Source organism: Girardinichthys multiradiatus, chromosome 8 (assembly GCF_021462225.1).
Source record: "Girardinichthys multiradiatus isolate DD_20200921_A chromosome 8, DD_fGirMul_XY1, whole genome shotgun sequence".
Classification (NCBI taxonomy): domain Eukaryota; kingdom Metazoa; phylum Chordata; class Actinopteri; order Cyprinodontiformes; family Goodeidae; genus Girardinichthys; species Girardinichthys multiradiatus.
Window position 1 is genome coordinate 27,991,445 of NC_061801.1, and position 27,184 is coordinate 28,018,628.

Genomic DNA, 27,184 nt, shown 5'->3' on the forward strand with positions numbered 1-27,184 from the left:
TCCGCCTGAAGCTCCACTATCTTTAGCCCTGCCGCGGATTACGCTGCGCAGTGAGTGCGTGTGGGATCAGACTGCTGCTGTCTGCAACATCCCGCTTAGCTCTCCTCCTCCTGCTTCACTAAAACAAAAACCAAACAAAAACAGCCAGGCGACAGAAACAAAGTGATGGGGGAATGACAACAACATTCGTCGGTTCTCCGTCAACCAGAAGTCCCCCAGGATGCTGCTGCTCTCCAGTCCGCGTTGCGGCCACCAGCATCGGGCCTCGCTGTCGCTCCTGCTCGCCGCCGCGTTGCCGCTCCTGCTGCTATGTTACGTACCTGTCAGCGCTCACCTCCAAGGTAAATACTCACATTGAATAAACCCGAAACCGAGCAGGAGTGGTTCAAAAGTAACAAACTGTTACCAGGTGACCTGTTCCCAGTAAGCTCATGTGTCTTTATAGTTTAAAACGATCCCCAGGCTTTTCATTAATATACATGTTATACATTGTTTTATTTATTTAACACCTGTTGTTCTTGTTTATTATGTAATGCTTGTGTAGACAGGTTAGATCGCTGCATCTGGAGAAGAGCAAAAGGAAAATAACATTTCTCCTTATCAGGCAGTTTAATCCATTTCCTTGTGAGCAGTTGTTACTAATAGTCTCAATTATCCTAAATATAAAGGAGAGGATGTGATTTGCTAAAATTAAGGGGTTTGAAAGCAAGTGTGGTTTAGTGAAATATTTTGTTATACGTTTTCACCTTCATGCACCTTTTGCTGAGCAGAGGTTTGGAAATACCAATCGAAAAGTTATTAATAGCAGATAGAAAATCTTCACAGGTCCCCAAAGTAACTTGAATTCACTATTTAGTACAAGAATAAGGAGAATATTGATCCCCTCTGATTATTTCTAGTCCCCCTTTAATCTGAGTTCAGGAAAGCTTTTACAATTTTTCTAGAAAATTAAAAATGGAAAAAAAAGAAATACATAAAAAGGTTCGAACTGAGCACTTTTTAAAAGCATTGTTTTTGCTTAGTGCCTTATACCATCTATGGCTGGCTCTGTGGTTTTATAGATAATTAACCATGGGAAACGTTAACTGAAAAGCAACTGTGTAGTTTTAAAAAAACATCATCAAATCCTTAAAAATCCAAGCTGGAACTATAAGGAAGTCCATCAGTTTATTTATGATTTTGCTCTCTGAGCTGTCTATGGACAGGTTTGTGAGCCACTATGAGATTTATTAACCCAATTTACTTCAGGGTATATATAAAATGTAATAGCTCCATGTTTACACACACAGGGAAGTTAATTTGTATGCCCACTTTTTGAAAAAATGGAAAACAAATCATGGGAAAAGCAACAGCTGGATCATCACTTCTAATCTTTAGCGTTTATCAGACACACAAACACCCCTACACACAGTTCACATTAGCAGTGAGCATTCAGTGATGTGGCATTGACACAGGCTGTGGTGAATTTATCTTGGGTTTAATCGGCTGTAATTGTTCCCTTTCAACCACCGAAATCTGATGGCCATGAATGTGATGGTGTAAAGGATGAAAGAAGAGACCACAGTGGTGTCTTTTTTTTTTACCATGCTGAGCAGATTTACCTCATTATATCTGAGATTTCTACATCAAAACTAATATTTGACCAGATTCATCTGTGATAATTCTGGTTAAGTTGCAACGGACTCAAGTGAACTATGGAAACTTGAAATATGCACTGCAAATACTGGATTTTCTGTGCTGCAACATCTTGCTCTGGTTAATTTAATCAATGCAAAATATTTACCTGTCTGCAAAAATGATACATCCTGCCACATTATTGCCAATTGTACCTTTTCTCATTTTTGTCACCTTACATACATAAACTTCAGTGTGTTTTATTTAGATTTTATCCTACAGACCAACACATTTGAAAGGGACTGAAAAAAGTGAGATATAGTTTGAAAACAACTGCATAAAGAAAGCAAAGTTGTTCCACCTTTTGCTGCAATAACAGCTGCTAGTCCTTTCGGGTATGTCTCCAGCAGTTTTGCACATATACAGACTGAAATTTGTCCAGTCTTTGCAGAATTAGTCAAGCATAGTCAGGTTAGACTGAACAGCAAGTTATGCAACAAAAATTTTGCTCTGGTCAGATCACTTTGTAATGTGCATTGAGACAACATATGTTGTGAATTGGAGCTATTTAGATCAAATTGAATTGAATAGAATCAGGACTTTGACTAGACCATTCCATTGTAGCTCTGGCTGGATGTTTTGGGTCGTTGTAACCAGCCTCCACCCGTTTCAAATTGTTTGCAGCCTCTAACTGATTTTCTTTCAGCTTTGCCCTTTGTTTAGCTAAGTACGCCTTCCGTTCAACTTTGACCAGCTTTCCTGTGTCTGCTAAAGAAACACATTATCACAGTATGATGCTGCCACCACCATGTTTCACTTCAAGGATGTTGTGTTCAGGCTGGTATGCAGAGTTAGTTTTCTACCACATTGAACAGGGAATTAAACAGTGCTCTTTGTGTTGATATCAACATGATTTTGCCAATAAAAAAAATACATTACACTTTGTGGTCGTTATGGGACAAACAGGGACAAACTGAATACTTTTGTAGGTGGGGTACAACACAGAATATTTTAATTATTTTCCAAACACGCCTAGAGACCAAAAGCTGCAGGATTGTGGGTCTTGTTGTCTTTTTTCGTGCAGAGAATATGTTTGCCCTCATTGGCAGTCAGAGGCTTTGATTTGTTTTCAATGTGGCAACTGTTGCAGTTGAACGCAGCTTGCTCATAACAGCGAGTGGCAGTGCTGCAGCATGTGGGCTATTGATTGCATATGTTGTGTGGAAATCACAGGAGCTGTTGAGATAGCTCCCACCATTTTACTGTGGAATAGCTGCAAGGAAAAGCTACATCAGTCTTGTAGGATCTACAGCACCACATACAGTCAGCATGCTTTAGCAAAAAATTTTCGAGGTGTTTGCTTCAGATAGAGAACACATATAGGGTTCAGGAAAATCAACCGTAGATGGATTCAGGACCCTGCAGTTGATTCAGTAAAACACTTACACTCTCATCAAGTCTAAATATGCCATCAAGCTCCTTCCGAACACTGAGATGTGGACGTGGAAATTATCCAAAAGCCCCATTAAAGCAATTGCTTGCATCAACAATGTTTAGTAAGCTGTCCAAGTTACAGATTAATTGAACATTCAGGGTTTCTTGTATACTGTAAGCTCCGTCATTTTTTCTCAAAAATGTGTAGTATTAGCACATTCCTTATGACTCAAGTGTTAGAGAACACCTTCGTTCGTTAATATTCTGACTAAGACCAGTCTTCATTGTGCTGCCACGTTTGTTATTCCACAACCCACTTAGAATCAGTGGGCTTATTACTCAGCAAGCCTCTGCCCGTGGCCTTTCTCCCCCACCAGGATTAAGCTTGAAGGAGTCACATCCTTAAGTGTCACACTCGTTCTCCTGTTCGCAAACACAGAACCTTTTTCCTCTGAGGTTTTTCCTCCACCATTTCTGCCCTGCAGCCAAAGCAGTAATTTGCTGTGGGAATTAAGAGCTGGGAAAGGTCAGATGAGAACACAGATGAGAAGACATTAAGCACTTGAGAGTTTGTAAAATGTACATACTATTTATGCAGTTAAAACCTTTATATCCAACAATCTTTATTTATTTGTTTAGGTTCAGGAATAAAAACAGAGTGCTGGTCATTTTGCCACTTTGACATTTCTTCCTTTTCTAGTTTTGGTCGGGTAGAAAACAGAGCCATGTGCCAAGGGATGTTTCATAGTTACCATGTGTCAATTCGCACTGCCTAGGGCACATTTCGTATTAAATTTAACACCATTATGTAGTGGGCTGTGAGTAAATCTGACTCCAGAAGATCATATCTATCCATAGGAGATCATTTGGTTTTGTTCAGGGGTCATAATCTTGATACATTTAGTGTGTGTCGACTGACCCATTTGCAGATCAGAACCACAGTCAATGAAACTGAGGTTTAATTTATGTTCCCCAAAGGTTAATGACTTTCTTGTAAAACCAGTAGCTTATTGTGATGTATCATTACAACGAGTTGGTTATAAAAAATGTTGTTACATCATTGATTGTCAGGATGTCACCCAGGTTGGTACAAAACATCCAATGGCCGACCATTCATTCTTTATACTCTAGAAGTCGATTTTGGAAAAAAAACTAAAATAACGAAGGGAAACAATTACTACCACCTAGAGACCGGTATGAAATAGAGGTGGGAATCTTTAGGACCTCCATAATTTCACTACAGTTCAGAAGGCTACGATGCAGTGATAATTGGATTATCAATTCAACATGATCAATGCAATGTGATATTACCTCTCATGTTTGTTGTGTTGCAAAAGATTTCATCCTGGTTTTACACAGCCTGTAGAAAAGGTTTCGCTACCCTAAAGTAAGCTGAAACCTCTGGAACAAGAAGAAGTAAGAAAAATAGTCTGGAATGAGGAACCAGTGAGGAACAGATCAGTTTATCGAGCAAAACCTTACAGTAGATTTTTTAATAATAAATATGTCTGGCTGAGTAAAGTTGAATTAGTTTTGCTAACACCTACTCTGAGACAGTAATACTAGGTTTAAACAAATATCTTTTTTTAAATTAAATTATTTGTCTGTTTTATGTGAAATCTCTCTTTTCAGGAATTAAGTAAAAAAAAATCCAGACTTCAGATAAAAAGGCGGCCCATTTGGTTTTAAAATGCCACTGTTACACGACTTTATGTGTTTTTGCGTTTGACGTTGGCTGCATTTCACAAAGAACTTCACTAGAATGGTTTCCCCCTCCATGGTAATTAAATTATGCAGCAGCCAGAAGACGCTTGTCAGCAATGTTGAATTGTGACATTGTCTCCTGTGTTGTTTCAAAATGAAAGTCTTAAACAATACAGCTGACAGCCAAGGTCGAACGGTGGCAGGACCCTATCCTTTACCAGACATCCGGCCTGTTATTTTCATTTGTCAACGAAGAGACGTTCGTATCCAACCCGTCGTGGTCTGAATACTCAGAAACGGGGGAGCACCGTAGCATCTGTGTCAGCAGGTTTCAGTGTGCCAGTTTTTGCATTTATGCTACGTGTAGCCACATCCTTACCAAGAAAGCTGGCGTCAGATACCCCGGTCTAAAAAAAGAGGAACACACCCGCAGCTAAATCAGTAATGCAGCTATTCTTTGTCTGGATATCGTGGGTTACAGAGTCAGTCTAACATATGTTTACCTATTTTCAACATTTTTCATATAAGCAACTAATGTTTCAGCTAGATGTGAATTAACCTGAAAAAGAACAAAGAAACACGATCTAAGCTTTGATTTCCTACACTATTGATTTAAATCTATTCAACTTTGGCTGCTCTGCTTCATTCTCATTAATTCTGCTCCATGTAGTTATTTAGAGTCCTAATTGGCTGACATGACAGGGTTGACTAAAAGAAAAGGCACAATGATAGACAGAGGAATAGAAAAGGCAGACAAGGCCTGAAGGCATCTCGTTTCTCGTCAGTCTTCCTCAAACTTGCATTCCGTCACACTAGCAGATATTTTTAACTTAGTTTTTTTTTTTTTTTACTTCCTTCTCACCTTTACCTCTGACTGCGTGCAGAACTGCTGTTGTGCTCCCTGTTCATGCCTTTACAGGGAAGCTGTTTGTGTGTTTGAGCCTGCTCATCTGTGCTTAACAGGTGCAAAGTCATGCCCCACTTTCCGCCGGAGATCTACGACGTAGGAGTCCGTTACATCAGATGGGAAACAACTACTTCACATTTGAATCCAGAAAATACTGACATAAACAGTTTCTATTTATACAGCTGTTTGAATTAAATTTGGGACTTTCCAAAACTGATTGGTGTGCTGAGAAATAGGAAATGCTTTGATTCTAGCAAAAAATGTTTGATCCCTTTTTTTGGCACCAACTCCTATTGAGGTGTAATGTGGCAAAAAAAAAAAAAGGTTTGGTGTGTACCTTGGTTTTTAAGTCAAGGTTTAGTAGGTTTTCCATATGGTTATTTTAAGAAAAATACAGTGCTGTGAAAAAGTTTTGTCCACTTACAGAGTTGACATGTTTTGGTTTTTTTGTCATTTTCAAATCATCAAACACATTTAAATATTAGACAAAGATAAAAAAAAATGCAGGTCTTCTAATTGTGATTTTATTTATTGAGTAAAAGATAAACTATCCATACCAATTTTTTTCCTGAACCTAATAACTGGTTGTATAACCCTTGATGACTACAGCTATTTACTTGTTAGCAGTAGCTGGCAATGAATCTTTGGTGAGCTCATCTTTGCAGATCAGCCACATTAGAAGGTTTTTAGTTGACCAACAGCCTGTTTAAAGTCATGCCACAGAATTTCAATCTGATTTAAGTCTAGACCTTGACTATGCCACTACAAAGCCTTCCTTTTTGTTTTTTAACCCATTCAGAGGTGGACCTGTGGGTGTGCATCAGATTATTGTCCTCCTGCATAACCCCAGCTCACTTCAGCTTCAGGTCATAAACTGATGGCTGGACATTATTGGTTCCATCAGTTATGGCAAGTCATCCAAGTCTTAAAAGAGCAAAGCAGCCTCAGATCATCAAACCACCGTGGAGGCCATTTACACTCACCTCTGTCTTATTATTGAATCATGAACACTCACATTAATAGAGTCAAATAAGGCCGGCGATGCTTTAGATGTGGTTCTTGGTCTTTGGTTCTTGGTGATGCACTCCTGGTGTAATTTTAGCAGAGCAGCCATTGCTGGGACAGTTCACAACTGTTTCATGCTTTTTCCATTTGTGGATAAGGTCTCTTACTGTTCTCACTTCAATGGAGCCCCAAAGCCTTAGAAATCACATTTTAACCATCACCAGACTGATACATGATCTTAATGGCTTTGTTTCTGCAATACTCACATCTAGTGCATTTGTTCAGTGTACATGAAAACTTGGAAAAGTTGAGCAACATGTAATATGTAAGAAAAAACGAAAAACAAGGGTACCCAGCACAAACCTGTGGGGAACACCAGCCTGGGTGATTGATGAGGTCAAGTTAATCTTCACTGATAAAAAAAAGTATTTTTGTGAGCTTTGATCTGAGCAGTGTTGTTATATGTCAGTAATCAGACATTTACCACCTTTAACAAAAAATGTTTCTCTATTATACAGTTATTTAAAAGCATACAAGGCAAAAATGATGAACTTCCTCACTGCATGATAGGCCTAGTTATACTGACTCTTGTTTACATGTGACAGAAGAAAGCAAAGCTCACATACAGGCGTGCAGTAGATGGGTTTGCCCCGTCTGAGGCTAATGAAAACAAACATTTAGAAATGGGCTGGTCAAACATTTGTTTGGTTTTTGTAATTGGAGATTGAAGTAGAAACTCCAAAAGCCTCACACAAATATACAAAGAAGTCCTCTGAAGACCTTTATCATTCTGCCCAAGTGGAAATACACTCAGTGGTTATATTAAGTGCAGAGGAACAAAGTTCAGCTCTTCAATGTTTCCACTTGATTTGGAGTGCTTGGCCTACTTCCTGTCTGCTATCTGAGTCAGGAAATGCAAACAATAGGAGTGTAAGATTCTTTGCCTCAAAAAAAGGAAAAAAGAGATCTCTCACCAACATTACAAGCACACATGACTGCATATTGTGACATTTGTTCCATTGTTTTTGCTGAACAGCTTGAAGGAGCAAACGTGATAGCACCAAACTGTGCACATGCTTACATATACAGTAAGTGTTGGTCTCAGAGCGAAGGTGTTTATAAGGCTTTGTGATGCCTCTGTTTTGCTCTCAGTTTTTTTTTTTTTTTTTCCTGGCTAAGCTTCTGCTGAGCGCAAAGCCTGGCAACAGCAGCAGCAGATGGTTAGTAAAGTCATTTTTTTAAACTTAATTCCGAGGACTAATTTCTGAGTCCTTGGGTTATATAATGTTCTCACTCCTCTGACTAAACTGAGAACATACGTCCTGACCTGTTTTGCGATTTATTTTATTTCTCAGTCTCTCATTTGTTTGTTTTGTAGGTTTTTGTGTCCTTAATTGAGCTGTCTGAGTATGGGAGACACAGTTCTTTGACTTTGTAATTTCTGCTGCTGAAAAATAAAGATTCATACCTGTTTGTTGAAGGTAAAGGGCTGGTGTCCTGCTTTTACACTGGTGCTAAATCTTAGATATTGATCAGAACATCTTTTAAACTGCTCCGTTGTTTCTTTTCTTTCGGTTGCCAAATCTCACAGTTGGGCTTGTGTCCGTGTTTCTGATTAAATGTGCGTAGGGGGGTGTTTATCTGCTTCCCACATGAATAACACATGAAGCGCTGACCAGAGGTGTCGAGATTCTCGCTGCATCATAATTTTCAGGAGAGTAGAAAAGTATTTAAATTTAGGGTAATCACTTTCATAACAAAAATTTGGCTTTTTCAGAAATGAGATGCTTTAGCGGTTTCATGATTCTGTTGAACTGGCAGCATTTAGTCATTTGTTCACTTCAACTTTAATGTCCCTTAGAGCTTCATTCAGACATGCCTGAGGAAGAGCCAAAGAGAGGCACAGGGCACAATCAGTCAGTTGAGATAAATCATTAAATTCCCTATAGAGACCGTTTTCTCACATGCGATTCTGTCATGAAATTCATAAACATGCCACCTACAGTAGTTATTTTAGATAGCATAACATAATCTTTTTAGATCATCCAGGGTAGAATGTCAACATCTTTTTGTTTGATTGAGAGCAAAAAAGGAAGATGATGGTGGTAAAAATGTCAAGAAGTTTAAATATTTATATTGAACTGGCAGATTAAAATAAAAGCAGTATAAGCAGCAAGCAGTACAGGCTGTGCTCTGATAACAAGATGCCTCCTGGATATAATGAGCAATGTAATTGACTTTGTATCTACAAAGAAGAAAATGAATGACTGAATATCACTTTGGACCTGGTTATCTTACCAACATAAGAATAGAGCTGAGATTGAAATAATATTTTTAAAAGAAGAATGTTGTGGGCAGCTGACTGCGACAAGATATTACTCTTATAAACCAGGGTTGATGAGTTTGTTCCCTGATCCTGGCACAGTTAAAATATTCTTGTCAGCTAAATAATAGATGTTATTTGACATCAAAAACTTGACTTAAGCATCTTCTGGTACATGTTCACTTTTAGTCCAGTGTTATGTTACACTTCTAGGGACAGTTTAAGCATATTATGAATCAGAGCTGTTAAATGCTTTTTTATATGTGCATGCCACATCTTCTGTTTGTCTTGCTTATATCACCCCATACTGTATCTGTTGTGACAACATGTACACCTGCTGTGCTGTTCACCTTTAACTGGGCCCACCTCACAGCCCTGCTGTGCTCGTTATCAGCCTCTGTCTGCTCTGTGCTGCCAGACACACCTGCTGTGACCTTACCACATCCTCTGGCTCTCACAAGCTGTGTGTTTGTGCATGCATCTAAATTAAATTCTTTCAAATAGACAGTAATGAGGCCAAGTGATTATCTGAGCCGATAGTGAGAGAACATCAGTCTTTATTTGGGTTTGACCTGAGTTCAGAGATTTATTTATTTATTTTTTTAATGTTCCGTTCTTTGGAGGGAATTTTTTTAGGCTGAAACAAAGGTAAGAGAGCTTTAATAAAACACCTCAAAGCTGCTGTTGGAACTGTGACATAAGCATGCAATCGTTTCAAGGTGAAATGTTTATTTAAATGTAGATAAAAGACAGCCACAAACGAGAGTGACTTAAAATGCTGAGTCACGTCTTATTCTGAGGATTTTTAGCGCACATCATTCCACACAGAAACATATCTTTCGCCACCTCATCGTCTGTACAGTTTATAACGTGATTATTTTGTTTTTACGTCTCTGTCCTCAGCTCGCAATAGGTGCCCTCCACAGTCAGCATGTGTCCAGGAAAGACGGCACCACTGCCAGCCTGGCTCGTCTCGATGTGGTTCCTGCCTCTCCCCCTATCAGGAGAACGATAAGGGACGCTGTCGGCTGATGAATGGTATGAACAAAAACACCTTATGTACCCCACATTTAGTACGTACTCTGCATGCAAGTAGAATATTACAGCTGAAATTGAAACTGGATACAGACAGTATATTCACTTTCTACATTGATGTAAATATATAGATACAAGGAAGTGAGAAGGAACAAGCTTCAGAAGACAATTTTTTTGGTCACTCTGCCCACAAACATGAATGAATGGATGTAATTATCCCTGTCTCCTCCGTTCTTCTTATACATATTTAAAATGACAAAACACTCCAACAGTAGTCACAAATAATTAAGAATGGTCAAAGACTGATTAGTAGACATTATTATTATTATTATTATGTTAGGAAGATTTTTTTTAAATAATATTAATACTATTATTGTAATAGAACAATTGAATGAGAGATAATCCAAATAAAGTTAGTTATTATTAATGATATTAATTAGTAATGAAATATTAATAATGTATTCTAAAGAAGAAATACATAAGAAATAAAAATAATAAAATGTTAACATTATTTTCAATCAGTGGTTAACTATTATTAATATTAACATTTTATGAATGAGAGATAATAAATAAAACATGCCTTAGAAATTCAAAAACAAAAAGCTGGATGCATAGTTTAATGTGCATGCGTAGTTTATGTCTTTGTCCATTAGTATCAGCAACTAAACTTTGTAAATGAATAAAAGGAACATGTTTATGGGGGCGCTGTGCCGAAAAGCGAAGCTCTCGATTTACCAATCGGTCTACGTTCCTACCCTCACCTATGGCCACGAACTTTGGGTCATGACCGAAAAAACGAGATCCCGGATACAAGCGGCTGAAATGAGCTTCCTCCGTAGGGTGGCCGGGCACTCCCTTAGAGATAGGGTGAGGAACTCGGCCATCCGGGAGGGGCTCGGAGTAGAGCCGCTGCTCCTCCACATTGAGAGGAGCCAGTTGAGGTGGCTCGGACATCTATACCGGATGCCTCCTGGACGCCTTCCTCGGGAGGTGTTCCAGGCCCAGGACACGCTGGAGGGACTATGTCTCTCGGCTGGCCTGGGGACGCCTTGGGCTCCCCCTGGAGGAGCTGGAGGAAGTGTCTGGGGAGAGGGACGTCTGGGTGTCTGTGCTGAGTCTGCTGCCCCTGCGTCACAGTCCGCCTGGATAAAGCGGAAGACAATGAGTACAAGTATGAGTACGAGTATGTTTATGCCTTTGATCTGGAGTTTTCAGGGATGAATTTAGGGCTAACACTTCTAAGAAGCATTTTAATATGACCTAGATGCTAGAGTACACGTTACGGGAGATGTTTCTCATCCATACAGACTTAAACAGGTCAGTGCTAAACTGTGTCTTATATTGTAGTAACATGATCACACAACAACAAATCCTAACTTTAATCTGAGCACATTTATCCACAGGAGAATAAAATCCCATGTCATTAAGTAATCGTGTGTAACAATTAGGTGGCGTCTCATTCAACTGGCAATGTGCAAATTCAGCCATTTTGACCATTCAAATGTTTAAATCATACAGAAAACTAATTTAGAGAACAGTCAAATGGACAAATTGATTTAGTCTTATCATTGCTAGTATTTTACTTGTCATGATAACAGGTGAGGCTGTGCCTCAACTGCCTCCCCTGACTGCACATCACTGATTTGGAGACATAACACATTTTCTGTCATTAGTACAAAATATTAATATAATTGGTTGCATGTGCAACAAGGAATGGTCAAAGATCCCTCCCTCTGTATGATCCAACTTTTTGATATGTTGTAGTAAGGAACTAGGTGGTGTCCCATTTATGAAGGGAGGTTTTACAAAGTATTCCTCCACTGAATAAATTTACTTTAATTAAAGATTTATTTCACAATTTCCAGTGTGAGGTTATGCTACTACAATAAAAGTAGGATTTATGGTAAGACTATTTACATATCTTTATTATTACTCCAATGAATGTGGCTAACCCTGTATTTATACTAAATCAGTGAGTATATTTTAGAGACTCTGAGGCTCAGTGTCTTTGTCAAACACATAACAACTGTGGGATTCAACCAGTTGATTTTCCATTTGGAAGACGAGTGCTATGTAAAGCCAAACCATGGCTGACCTGTGCTATTTGAAGTATTAAACTGTGTATCAAATCAATTCAGCTGAACTTGATTCTCTGTTCTGCTGTAGTCATGTCATTTTATCTCTGTATGTTTTTTTTTCTTTTCCTCTGTTTCTCCTATTTATGTCTCTCACAGCTACAGAGCATTTTCAGCTTTAATCCGGCCCTGCCCCTGCTGTGTTTGCAACGCACACACACATATATGCACTGCCCCCGCACTGGCAGCCTCAATTACTGTGATAACATGTTTCTCTCTCTCTTTTGCCCTTCACCGTCATCCCTGAATCTAATCTCACTCAATGAAACAGGCAAGCTGTGAAACTAAATCCCTTTTTTTCTGATTTCTATGGCAGCAAAAACTTCAAGCAAAAACTGAAAGAGAAAATGAGACATTATGAATATGTTAAAGTAAAATGACTTGCCTCAGTATAAATATGTATTCATGTCAGTGGGGGTGTTGATCCTCTGCAGGATTAATGAATTGGGTGAGTATTTAGCAGCAGGAGAGGATCCAGCAGAAACTTGCTTCAATTAATAGAGAAGCATCAGAACAAAAAGGAAAATCAACGTTTGGATGTGCAGGAGAAAAAGTTTCCATCATGCAGAAGATGAGAGGATTTTGTGATGTACTTTGGGCTTGTATATGTGGTAGGAATCAAGTACATCATGCAGACATTTAAGCTGCATCTAGTGGTTACATAAAGCCGCTGGAGACTACCGAACAAACTGATCCGCTTGGGAGAGTAACTTTTATTTTCACACTCACCACTCAGATCCACAAAGTAGGTTCTGAACAGATTGAACTCTCACAGTTGCTTTTAATTACTCAGATTTGTACAGATTTACATGCTTTTTCAGAGGCATCACACCCCTTTTAAGGCGCCAGAAAACAATAAAAAATTTTAGGGCAGCTGCTGGCATGGCAGTGAGGCAGCTTTACTCACTGCCTGACAAATATTAAAGCCAATGTTCATATTAGATTATTAGAAAAAATAAACCACAAAATTAAAACTATGTTGCTCTGTTGGTGTAGCGTTTAGCAGTGTGGGATTAAAATGAAAGAGTCGTGTATTTGATCCTTGATGCTGCTGTCATCATCCTCATCAAGCACCACCCTGAACTAAAGCTTGTTTAAGCTTCTCAGGCTGTTTTCACTGAGTTTTATCAGACAGAAAATCCTGGAAAATACTGTCTTAGGGTTCTGTACCTGCTGTTGTCACACTGCCAGCAAAACTATTTATTTCTGATTTTTAAAAATTGTTTCACTTACATTAAACACTTAATTCAGTTTCTTATAGAGCACCAAATAACAACAAAACCCACTTTACAAGAAGGCAAACAGCTCCAATTCATAACCAGTGGTAGAGCTGAGAAAACTGACCTTGAATATGTTTCATACCCAGATATAAACACCTCACACTATTCTGAACAAAACAAAGCAAAACGACTTTTTCCTGGCACTACACTGAACTCAGTAATCTTTAATTCCACAGTTCTAGCTCTTGTGATTGTCCAAAATGCAATATTTATGTCTCTGATGGTCTGATTTTGCTAGTTAAGAAGCCTAAATAATTCGTGATCAGTTCTAACTTGGTATGTTGCTAAACTTTTCCAGACAAAGATATTTTCTTATTTAGGCATCATATTTTGTAGTTTTTGTCCCTGAGACGGTGAAGAAACAGGTTGGAAAGAATACATATTCTCTTTTGGCCTTTGTATGATGACATGTTGCAAACAAGACTCCTCCGTAGTCCACGCCGGATTACTTCACAATGGGGGGACGTCTGTGTCCTCTGAGTGCTGAGTCAGTACGAGGACCAGCAGACACAAAGAAAAACAAAATTGTGCCCAATTATTGTAACCAGGACTGGATCTACTTGGTTTAAATTTAATTGTGTTGCTTTTCTTCCCCTTAAATTTCTTTTTTTTATCTTGCAAGAACATCTTTAAAATAATTTACACATATTTTCTGAATTCCAAAGAGAGGAACTACCAAAACTGCAACACCTGTGACAAGATGCTTCATTGGAGAGAAAACCCTGAGGCCCGGATGATTTCAAGTTGTGTACTGAGCTGAAGAGCAGGGCTGTCAGAACTGCAGGTCGAGGCTCAGAGTAAGGTGTCTCATCAATTTATCTCAGGCTGAGATAAAGGCTTTCCTCTGCCGAACTCTTCCAAGCTTTCCTCAGACTCCAGTCAGGCATTTAGAAATTTCAAAGAAAGTGAAAGAGTAAAAATGGCCTTTTTCTCCTTTTTTGGAGTGAAAGAGACATTGTTAGATGTTTTGATTAATCTTTAATCGGCTAAAAATACAATGAATTTTCATTCTGGATCCCTCAGAATTTCCCAATTAGTTCATTTTTTAGGAAAACATTACATTAACACTTGTTAGTGAGCCTCACTTGTCAGTGAGCCTCATGAGAGGCTTAATTTAGCTCAGTCTTGGTTATTTCATGGTTTCATATTGTCAAAAACAGCTGACCAAAGTTCCTTAAAACGCGATTTCCAGTCCTTAATTTCCTTCAGATTTGATCAGCAAACCTTGGAAAACATAGACAACTACGTGGTGACTTTGAATGTGTGACATCAGAATACAGAGATTTGTATGGGATATGGAAAAGTCTGCAAAATTTTGTTGTAATATATTCCAAGTCTGAGTAGTTATGGAAAAAGAAAACATGGTATGGTAAAATGTTAATGTTTCTAAAAATATTTTTGCCTATTTGAACATGGGAAAAGTTATTTTCAATTTCCCATCCATCCGTTTAGGAACCCTTAAAACAATAAATAAAACATCCAGACGAGATTCACTTAATTCCAGTTAGATTCCACTTGATCTTTCTGTGCGCTTACTCTTCCAAATGTTTGCTTGTAGTGCTAGAAGAATAGATAAATATTAAGAGCTCCTAAAATATATTTCATGTCGATATTAAGCACAATCATCTGAGAGATGTTGAGTGTGCCCAGAAAGAGAACACCCTGACTGAACTTTTATTATAAGTGGGAGCTGCCTGTGTTTGACATGGAGGCGTTCACTGCCATTAGTAAACATACAATATGCTTCAAAGCCACGTCCTTTGGTTGAAAGCACAAACAGAGGAGCTATTCTTTAAAAGCAGCTGTGTTACGTACCTGCTAAAGGCAGGGCGTGCACAAAGTGGGTTTCGGGTCTTTTACAGACTACCTTTGTGTCCTTTCTAGCTTTTATCTCAATCATCCAGTTTGTTTCCCCTTTTATGTTCTTATCTGTCAGTGTCTGACAACTGTTGGAGTAACATGCAATTTCAGCAAACATCCAGCTGCAGTACGGAGCTGAAAAATAACCTCATGAAGGGTCCATGTACACATTGATTGTACAAAAGATTGGATAGCCATTGTTTTATACATTTTCTGTGATGACATGCATTGGAGACATTAAATCTAATCTTCTTTATTATAAATTTTACATCACATGTAACTAATGTGAACTTTTTCATTCACATTTTTTGTACAGTTGGGAATCGTAGCTGTTAACAGAAACATTTTCAGCAGGTGTTATAGAAGAAGGAACGTGTCAAGTTCATTTCATTAGCACCTGCCAGAGACAGTTATCTCATTACATCAATAAATGAACTGAAATATAGTTACAGAATTATACTGGTGATTGGTGTATTGCAATATTTTGCTTCTTTTTGAGTGCTGAAATGTGTGTTTTGTCAGTTTAATTAATTATTTTATTAGTTTCCCCTAGTTTTTATTCCTGAGGATGTTTATAGAGTCAGTCATTTTCTACCGCTTATTCCATAGTGGGTCACAGGGTAGCTGGTGCCTATCTCCAGCAGTCTACGGGCGAGAGGCAGGGTACACCCTGAACAGGTCGCCAGTCTGTCGCAGGGCAACACACAAACAACCACGCACACACACTAGGGCAATTTAGAGTTACCAATTAACCTAACAGTCATGTCTTTGGACTGTGGGAGGAAGCCAGAGTACCCGGTGAGAACCCATGCATGCACAGGGAGAACATGCAAACTCCATGCAGAAAAACCCCCGGATGGGAATCAAACCCAGGACCTTCTTGCTGCAAGGCAACAGTGCTACCAACTGCGCCACCGTGCAGCCATGTTTATAGATGCCACTGATATTAAGATTTGGACTGGTTCCTACATTTGATTCTAGTATTTTCCAGCCCTGTATAAGAGTGAAAAGATACTGCAATTTTTAGACTTTATTCCCTGTTGCATCGTCTAAGTGTTGTATCCATCCATCCATCCATGTGGTTATAGTTGGTTTTTCTAGAAGTGTATTATTTTTGTAAAGCAGTAGTTGAGAGACAACTGAGGCTGTTTACTGACTTTAAAACATCGCCGGTCAAATGTTATTTCCTCATTCAGAGCTGTGCGCCCAGCTGTGCCTACTTTGTTCAGCATGAAGGACACTAACTCAGATATATGGCACTTTGTCTAGCAAAGTAGGAAATTTCATTATATGGTGCTGTGCTTTGTCATTCTAACACCAAAATACATTAAGGAGTAAATCCACGTTTGCTCTATTTTCCATTTAACTTAATGGTTTTGTAGAATTTTACTGCAGACACAACAAAGAGATAATAGAGGTGCATCTAAAAAAATTACTCAGAGTTTTGCGTTACCAAATGTTATTTATTTCAACTGGGATATGTTTTAGTTAATTTTGATTATTTTGGCTAACAGCTAATGAGAACCAAAAAAGCATGTTTTTCCGAAAATTACAATATTTCAAAAGACCAATACAAACAGTATTTTTAATGATTGAGATGTACCTCTAAATCAAATTTAAGTCTCAATTAGTATTAGTATTTAGTTCTTAGATCAGCAAATAGTCCTGTTTTTGTTTAAAAAAAATTAAGAAAATTGATTGTTGTTTACATATTGCCCACCAGGTGGCAGCAGACCATTAAAGCACTGGGAGAGAGGTGATTTGTTGGTTTATATTACTACTGAGAAGATATTAGGTTTAACAGTATAAAAATTAACATGTTTCCATATGACTGACTCCATATCAAGCTTTTAAATCAGTATTATGATTTGATATCAGTGGATTTGACCTAATTACCTAATAAATTACCTAATTATTTGTGTGGCTTTCAGCTTGTTTTTTACATTTTACGATAACAGATATATATGTATAAAGAAATAAGGCTGAATTGTTGACATGGTAACTGAAAGAGCTGCATAGTTCCAGCCTTATTGAGAAAAACTAATCCTGGATTATTCCAGCGCTTTCCTGTTTATATAAATTGGTATTTGAGTTTTTGCTGAGTTTTGGAAAAAAATAATACAAGAGACTAATTTTAAAGCCCCTATTATCATTATGGTTGGATGCTTTTGTTTAAAATATTTTCAAGAAGGCCCCAGTTGTTGTTCGGCAGGTCAAATCCTTTTTCATTTTTATTCCTCACTTTTTATTAAATGCATCAAAGTCTATTAACGTATCACCAACAACATGTACTTTAATACACGTTTTCTGAGTTTAATACAAATCATATAAAGGGTTATAGCGTGACTTATAAATGTTGACAATGTTGTAACTTCTTCGTTTTCTGTTGGTTTCAAAACTCCCTTCTTCAGAGAACCTGCAGCTCTTCGCCGTCATGTTTTATAGTTCTTAGGAAAAAAATCCAAATTGGTCAAAAGTGGAATGAGAAATTGGTATCGGCCTGGAAAGACTGATCAGTGCATGCTCTCCAGCATTTAGTGTTTCAATATAGTGTTTCATGCCTGCAGCAAAATTCCAGACACCACAGAATAGATACTGGTGAAATAATTCCCAAGGCTCTAAGACTGAGTTTGGTTATTAAATAGATAGATAGATAGATAGATAGATAGATAGATAGATAGATAGATAGATAGATAGATAGATAGATAGACAGACAGACAGACAGACAGACAGACAGACAGACAGACAGACAGACAGACGGACAGACAGACAGGCAGATAGATAGATAGATAGATAGATAGATACCCCCCCCCCACCCCCCACCCCTGAGGAAAGGCTGGTCTATTCAATCAATTCAATCAGATACAGGTCCTTCTCAAAATATTAGCATATTGTGATAAAGTTCATTATTTTCCATAATGTAATGATGAAAATTTAACATTCATATATTTTAGATTCATTGCACACTAACTGAAATATTTCAGGTCTTTTATTGTCTTAATATGGATGATTTTGGCATACAGCTCATGAAAACCCAAAATTCCTATCTCACAAAATTAGCATATTTCATCCGACCAATAAAAGAAAAGTGTTTTTAATACAAAAAACGTCAACCTTCAAATAATCATGTACAGTTATGCACTCAATACTTGGTCGGGAATCCTTTTGCAGAAATGACTGCTTCAAAGCGGCGTGGCATGGAGGCAATCAGCCTGTGGCACTGCTGAGGTCTTATGGAGGCCCAGGATGCTTCGATAGCGGCCTTTAGCTCATCCAGAGTGTTGGGTCTTGAGTCTCTCAACGTTCTCTTCACAATATCCCACAGATTCTCTATGGGGTTCAGGTCAGGAGAGTTGGCAGGCCAATTGAGCACAGTGATACCATGGTCAGTAAACCATTTACCAGTGGTTTTGGCACTGTGAGCAGGTGTCAGGTCGTGCTGAAAAATGAAATCTTCATCTCCATAAAGCTTTTCAGCAGATGGAAGCATGAAGTGCTCCAAAATCTCCTGATAGCTAGCTGCATTGACCCTGCCCTTGATAAAACACAGTGGACCAACACCAGCAGCTGACACGGCACCCCAGACCATCACTGACTGTGGGTACTTGACACTGGACTTCTGGCATTTTGGCATTTCCTTCTCCCCAGTCTTCCTCCAGACTCTGGCACCTTGATTTCCGAATGACATGCAGAATTTGCTTTCATCCGAAAAAAGTACTTTGGACCACTGAGCAACAGTCCAGTGCTGCTTCTCTGTAGCCCAGGTCAGGCGCTTCTGCCGCTGTTTCTGGTTCAAAAGTGGCTTGACCTGGGGAATGCGGCACCTGTAGCCCATTTCCTGCACACACCTGTGCACGGTGGCTCTGGATGTTTCTACTCCAGACTCAGTCCACTGCTTCCGCAGGTCCCCCAAGGTCTGGAATCGTCCCTTCTCCACAATGTTCCTCAGGGTCCGGTCACCTCTTCTCGTTGTGCAGCATTTTCTGCCACACTTTTTCCTTCCCACAGACTTCCCACTGAGGTGCCTTGATACAGCACTCTGGGAACAGCCTATTTGTTCAGAAATTTCTTTCTGTGACTTACCCTCTTGCTTGAGGGTGTCAATAGTGGCCTTCTGGACAGCAGTCAGGTCGGCAGTCTTACCCATGATTGGGGTTTTGAGTGATGAACCAGGCTGGGAGTTTTAAAGGCCTCAGGAATCTTTTGCAGGTGTTTAGAGTTAACTCGTTGATTCAGATGATTAGGTTCATAGCTCGTTTAGAGACCCTTTTAATAATATGCTAATTTTGTGAGATAGGAATTTTGGGTTTTCATGAGTTGTATGCCACAATCATCCGTATTAAGACAATAAAAGACCTGAAATATTTCAGTTAGTGTGCAATGAATCTAAAATATATGAATGTTACATTTTCATCATGACATTAAGGAAAATAATGAACTTTATCACAATATGCTAATATTTTGAGAAGTTGCAAATCTCCATAGTTTTTAACCGGAATATTTGGGAGGGTGGTGTCTGTATGTGTATATAGTTGTTGGTGGAGTAGGAAATGTGAGTGTTTTTTAAGTGGGACAAGACAACAGCACACTTGTGTGTGACCCACCAACCTGCCCCCCCTTGGTGCTTCTCAAGAGGTTATGTGTCATTATATGGCCGGTGACAAAACAAGAGGTGTCCATACTTACACACTATCTGTGCTTTCCAAAGCTCGCGTTTTTTTCAGTAACATTCAAAACATTACCAATAAATCTGTCCTCTCTGCATCTCCTGTTTTATATTCAAACCTGTTGCGAGCACACAGGCACAGTTGGCGCTCTCAGCAACCTGCAAAGTGCAGATGGCACAACCCGCCTCCACAGACACCTGCCATGCAGTGCACTAAATGGCCATTAGTGGAGGGGGTGAGGAAAAAAACAATGCAATCAGTGAAAGTGCTGCTATGTCATATCATACACAATAACTCAGCCAGATGGCCAGCCTTCTGGAGTGAAAGTGAGACTGTTGTCGCCACCATAATGTAGGGGTACACTTGTTTAGAAGGAGTTACTGGTTGCTGCTTAGTTATTTTTCAATTGATTATTTATAATCAACAAAAAAGCAAAAAGAGAGGATCATATTTCTAGTGCTCTTAAAATCCAAAGGGATTTTTGTGTCCTAACTTTACGTCTTTCCTCGTCGTCTTTCTTGGTGCGAATAATTTCTACACGTGAAGCTTTATGGAGGGAAATAACTCTTTGATGACTTCCATTACCAGCAGGCTTTGGGGTCTATTGTGACTGCAGCAGGAGAGGCCCAGTGAGGCCAAGGTTTGTCTGATTGCTCAGGGGCCCCCCTGCGGTGCTCTTTCCCCTGGCCACACACACATTGTGGACCCCGGTCGCCCTGGTGCCTGGAGCTGTCCCACAAGAATGCGGTTCGCTGTCTGGCCCAAAGGGCTGGTAACAACAGTTTAGTATTGTCTGCCTTTCTTAACCAGCTCCTCAAACAAACAACACACACAGGCACACTCCCTGTCTATCATTTTACATGGAAGATCCTGAAGACACCTGTGCATCATGTATGCATGCTTAAACCCATATGTTCTCTTAGTGTCTGTTTTAGCAAAAGTCGCATTGTTCAATCAATAGTTGATGGTAAAATTTACTTTTTCATTAGACAACTCCCTGCTTCTTGTTGGTAATGTGTTATATTGATTTCTGGTGTGCATTCACTAAAAAAAATGAGTAAATCTGAGAAAATTTCAAAAGACATTTTCTTAGGATTTCTTTTAGAGTTTAAATGGATACAAAACATGTAATGAGAGTTACAGGAAACATGAAGCAAGAGTGAAACAGTTTCCCACTTGTCCTAGACTGAATGCAGCATTATCAAAACATACAGTTAGAATAAGATCAAGATTAGGAAACTGGACTTCCTCCACTGCTGGGAGAAATGGGACTATGTGGTGCTTTTCCACTTTATCAATCTCTCAATGGAGAAATTCACTTGTTACACCAGCATGTTACACCAGCACATTTTGCAATTGACCTTAGCAGTCATAAATATTTTACTAAAAACATAAAGTTATCTACTGTTTAATGTAATCAGCTCTTCAAAAGCCAAAGAACTCAAATCAATGCGTTATTAGTTTGTACAAGCTTTCTTAATTTATTAAAGTAACTGAAGCTTCAAGTGTTTTTGTTGTTTAGGCAAAAGGAGGGCCTTCATTGATGCGGATGAAGAAATAGATTTAATTCACTCCATCATGGAAAAACAGCAAATGTTGAAGACAAAAACAACAAAAAATCAACAACAGAAATCTGGTAAGAAATCTGCTGCAAAATCAGCAAAGTGACATTTATACTGCACAACTGTCTGTTCCCTTATTTGTTGAATTGACCACTTTTCTTTTCTTTTCCTTTTTTTTTTCCTCAATCTCTTTTTGTCACCTTCTTCCTCCAGCCTTCATTTCCTCTCAGATGGATCTGGAAGACAGCAGGGCAGGGGCATCTAAGCAGAAATCCCAGAACCAGTACCAGCTGTCGGGGGAAATCCTGCATAGCACCACAGCAGTTCTGATCCAAGCGCGCACCGCCCTTCCTAACACGGCGACTCCTCAGCCCAGGGTCACCGGAGCTGATGGCCGAGTTGGTCCTTTAGTTGTGCCCCAACACAAAAATGACTCCATCATTCTCAGTGAGTGATGTTTTATCACTTTCTATTAGTAGATTATTTTAGGACCTGGATCTCTAATCAAACACTTTTATGTATTGTGACAAATTTTGCAAAAATACCTTTTATAGATATTGTTAATTCTCAAAATATTACTCTTTTCTGACCTTAAGAACTGCTGCAGAATAAACATGAGCCCATGAGAAAATCATTGCTTTAATTTCCTTCTATATTTTCATTTTTCCGCAGTCATCATCTCACTGTGTGTTGTTGTGGGCATCGTGGCTCTGATCTTGGCTTCTGTCTGTTATGTCAAGTAAGTACAAAGGCAAATAATGCAGCAAAAGGCAAAAACGATGTGATATTTTTGCTCCTATTGGAAGTTTAGAGTTTGGTTTTATTCCTTTTACAGTTTCACAAAGAAGTTTATATTCAGCAATCATGGGAATGAATGCTAGAATAATCATGGGCTTTTATAGACCCATTTGTACCGTTCTTATATCAGAGTCAAATGATAAAAGAACATAAAGTTTCCCAGAATTATCTGTATCATTTGATCAGTATAGTGTTTTTTAATCATGTTTATGTCATAGAAGGCATAAAGGCAGGAGAACAATAAGCTTTTGAAAAGCTCTAAACCTAAGATATACTGAAAATGTGTAGAAGATGCATAAAAGCAAAGTGTGTGCCTTAAACACCAAACAGTTTAGCCAGAATCACAGACGATTATTACGGGCTCCAGAAAGTGTGTTGCTGAGGTAAAACAGCTACATTTAACCAAACATTGGGGTGTGTGTATGTGTGTATATATTTGATCCTGTGCGGATCAAAGAAAATCCACAAAAAATTCATACTTGAGCAGCCAATTTTGGATTTTTAAAACCATTACGGTTGTATCATTGAACCACCTTAATAAAGAGTTAATGTTCGGTAGGAAATTCATGCTCACACAGTGCATACAAACGTCTCACCTGAGCTGTAAGTCTTGTTATCAGGTGTGCTTCTGTTATCAGTCTGTTGTGGACACTCAGACTTGATGTGTCGTACTTACAGTATGCAAAAAATACCTCTGTCTGTTAAGGCTGATTTATTTGGCTTATTTGCATTAAAATAAGAACAGTGACTCATTTACAGTCAGTTAGACACGATTGATCCTTTTAGTCTACCATTGTTAGAATAGATTTACTAAACTTATTTTATAAATGGATTTAGTTTAGAAATCTATCTAGTAAAACTAACGTCTCAACCTCTTAACAGAACACCCATTTATGAGTTTAATATAAAAATAAAATCTCCTGTTTTCATCATGAGTGATCTGTTGAATGATTATGATTTTAGTGACATCTGCAGGTAGTTGTGCATATTGCATACAAGTAGGTGGCTCAAAAAGTTGATCAAATTCACACACATATGCTATTTTGAGATTTATAGTTTCCACCTAAACACGACACATTGTGACCTTGAATGTACTGATTAATTAGAATGAAAAATCATTATTTTTAGTTTTCTTTTTTGTATTGACTTAAAACAGCTTTTTAAACATGGTAATGCCCTTCATAAATTACTGCACTTTCTCAGACTGTATTGAAATGAATACATGGAAGAAAATAGTTTGTTTTAATGTTTGATGCTGATCGAAGTAGTTAAAAATGTATAAAAAAATCCAGCTTTAGTAAATATAAATACATTTTTTTTTAGTATTTCCTTTTTTTGCCTTTTATATCCCTTTAATTAGGTGGTAAGAATGATAATGTAGCTCCTAACTTAAATAACTTAAATAATTCTTATCAGACATACAATATGTTGTGAGAGAGCTGATCATGACTCCCCCTTCAGGCTGCAGACAGAATCGCGTCTTGCACAGAAGGTGGATTACCCTGCTTTCAGAGGACCGAGCGTTCCCACAACCACAGCCAACGGTTCTTCGGTAAGGGCCCCCACACTCCCTGTTTTTTTATTTCACATTTACTCTGCAATAACAGGATGAACAACACTCACACCCCACTCTACACATCCAGATTTAAGTTTCAGACATTGTTCACACCCCCTTCTCTGTTTTGTCCCCAGGTGGGTGATAACACTCTGGCTCAAAGTGCTCAGATGTATCACTATCAGCACCAAAAGCAACAGATGCTGTCAATGGGAAAGTACGTTTCCTGTCTTTGTCTCTAGACAATTCCTTGTGATCTTTTTGCCATAACTTAAAATCTCTTGTTTCTCCATTAGTCACAAACCTGAACAAAAAGGCGTCGACACTGAGGCCACATCAGACGAGGAAGAGGTGGCAGGAGGCTTTACGGTATACGAGTGCCCCGGACTCGCCCCGGTGAGCAGACAAACACTTTGACACCTTAAAATGATTTCTGATTGGTCGTTTTGTTTTCATTTTAATTATCTCTCTTCTCAGACTGGAGAGATGGAAGTGAAGAATCCTCTGTTTGATGATTCAACTCTAAACTATCAGGGGAATCCGAAGTGAACGCCGCTCACAAGTATATACGAGAAATTTATCTGGAAGAAAGCTCCTGTTTTCTCTCTGCCTGCATGGAAACCGAGAATGATGTTGTGGAAATGATTGTTTTCTCATCCGCCTTTTAACCTAATGGCCCCACCATGGCTTTTCAATAATTCAGATGTGTAATGGGTTCCCTGTTAATTTATTTCTGGCACTCTTAGAGAAACTCTGTCTTTTAATTTAACTTTTCTTGATTTAAGTCTAAGTCAAGCTGGTGTTTGTGTTTTGTTCTGTTTAAGTGTTTGATTCTGGGTTAATGCCTTTATTCTTTATTTTTGCAGCTATTTCCAAAGAATACCATAAGAGATGATATATACATATAGAGAATACACTGAACTAAAGCAGATGCCCCCTCCAATTTTGTTTTAACAGATTTCATATCAGTTTTCTGTAAAAATGCATCAGAAAGTGGTCATTGAACTGTAACTGCTGGTGTTGCTCGTGTATTTTCCTGTCCTATAGGCTGCAAATGAAGATTTAGAGATGATATGTATAGTAATCTAGGTGAAAATGAAGTACTTAATGCTACCTTGCATGGTTTGGCTGTACAGTTTTAGTCATGGCGAAGCTTCGATTAATCATTTTTCCTCTGTGTGTGTGCATCCTGTTGCTGATGGAGGGGGAAAAGTGACTTCGAAGCAGTAGAATGAAATCTAAGAAGAGCTATACCTCTAGATGTTTTACTGGCAATCATAATAGTCCTCTAGTGTCCCTCTTTCCATTCTTTGGTCTCAAACTAACCATGTGCTGCAACATGTACATACAAAGAGTGAGATTGTTCACTTTTTATAGATATTTGTACATGCAGACTCAAGACTGAAAATAAAACTTTTTACCACATGTGGAGAAAAACTGAGACTATTGTTTTGTGCTTTTCATAGTGTTCATTTACAGGGTTCCTATGCAGTCTGGAGAAGTTTAGAATCAGTTTTCCAGATCAGGATAAGTATAGAAAAATAATTGACGTGTCCTTTATTCTTTCCTTCCTTCCTCTGTTCTTTGTTTCTTTCCTCATACTCTTCCTTCCTTTCTCACATTTTCATTTCCTCGTATCCTTTCTTTTTTGTCTCCAACCTTTTTTCCTTGTGTCCTTATGTCTATCCTTCCTTCTTTCTTCCTCCTTTGTGTCCTTCATTTCTTCCATCTTTCCCGGTGTCCTTTCTTTCCTTCCTTGTTCCTTCTTTCCTCTTTTCTTGTGTCCTCCCTTCCTGCCTTCTTGTGTCCTTTGTTCCTTTGCTTGTATCCTTTCCTACTTACTCACTTGTGTCTTTACTTTCTCCCCTCCCTTTGTTCTTCATTATTTCCTTCTTCATTTGTGTTATCCCTTCCTCCTTTCCCTCCTCCTTCTGCTCTTTCTGTTATTTTCAGGATAATTAAAGTCTTAACAGCTGTAGAAATGTCATAAATTTCATAGTGAACCTTTAGTTTTTTTACATTCTAAAATGAACAGGAAGGACTGAAAACTGTTGAGAGTTTAGTCTGAAAATCTGGATTAGCCTTGCATTTAATAGTTTTTCTTCCTGATGCTTTTATTTTGGAAAGAGTTGTTGAAAAAAACGGGTGAAGGAGGCAACGAAATACGGATATCGAAGTTTAGAATGATTTGGAATTTCTCCATTTAAATGGGGTTATTTGAAATACTCAAAGTTTCAGCAGAGAAGAAAATTATAAAATCATGCTTATGCCAGAGTAATTAGCACCCCTAATAATTCCAAAATATAATTAAATAATAACAACAGAAGCTGTTCATTTTCAGTATATCAGAGTTTCTTGGAATTTCTAATTAATAGGGTATTATTTTCTGTTCCTCTGATGTACTTGTGTGTACTTCCCACTTGCCATTCTGTTGGATGTGGACCCATATTTCATCCTGCCAAAACACACAATTAGGAAGGATTGTAAGGAATGTAAAAAATCTAAAACACTCACTGTTAGAGGACTGCAGCAAAGAGTGGCACTTTAGGCTCACTAAATGTCCAAAATAACCACTGAAGTTAGATGGCAACTAGTTGTTTGGGACAGATGTCAGAAAGAAAAAAAAATTTCTGTCCTACCATCACACATGTCAGCATATTGTTATGGATGTATGATTCTTTGGCCTTTTCTAATCATCTCTTTGCTGCCCTAATTAAATATATCTGGCCTTGTTGCTTATCTACCGCACCGCTCACTGCTACAGCTTACACAACATAACTGTTGATATCACATAAGACGCAACACATAGTCAAAGATAAACTGATACAAGAGGATGACACCCTTTAGGAGGGTTAAGAAAAGGCGTAGATAAAAGCAGGACTCACGCTCCATTTTTTGCTCCTCTCGGTTCATCCCTAAGATGGGCTGAGGGGGGCCCGGTACCGACGGTGAATGTCTCTCCGTATCTGTTCAGTTGTATACACTGTACACTGATCATTTTGGCATTAAATCTTGATTTTATACCTAACCATTTCTCATTATTTCACAAGGTAAATACTTTGCTGGTTTTACTGGTTGGGGCTCGGAACTGGAGAGAAACGGACCCGGTGGTGCACAGGGAGGAAAGAGAGTAAAAACTCCCATTTTACAACAATATTGAGTTTGCTAAACTTTACTCGGATTGTAAACTGTGTGCTCTGGTCAATGGCACCAAAATTGAGCTTTTTGTCAACAAACACTCCAGATTTGTTGGAAACAAAGGGTGAATATGTGGAAAAGCACATTGTTCCTACTGTTAAGTATGG

General features: G+C 38.6%; 1 protein-coding gene across 1 annotated transcript; it reads left to right on the forward strand.

The window, feature by feature from the left end:
• Positions 1-25,320, forward strand: npdc1a (neural proliferation, differentiation and control, 1a). Its single transcript, XM_047371916.1, has 9 exons — positions 1-341; positions 9,891-10,025; positions 21,487-21,600; positions 21,740-21,973; positions 22,199-22,265; positions 23,786-23,876; positions 24,017-24,096; positions 24,176-24,275; positions 24,357-25,320. The coding sequence occupies exons 1-9, from the start codon at positions 221-223 to the stop codon at positions 24,426-24,428; spliced, it is 1,014 nt and encodes a 337-aa protein (XP_047227872.1). The 5' UTR covers positions 1-220; the 3' UTR covers positions 24,429-25,320.
• The last annotated feature ends 1,864 nt before the right edge of the window (positions 25,321-27,184 follow it).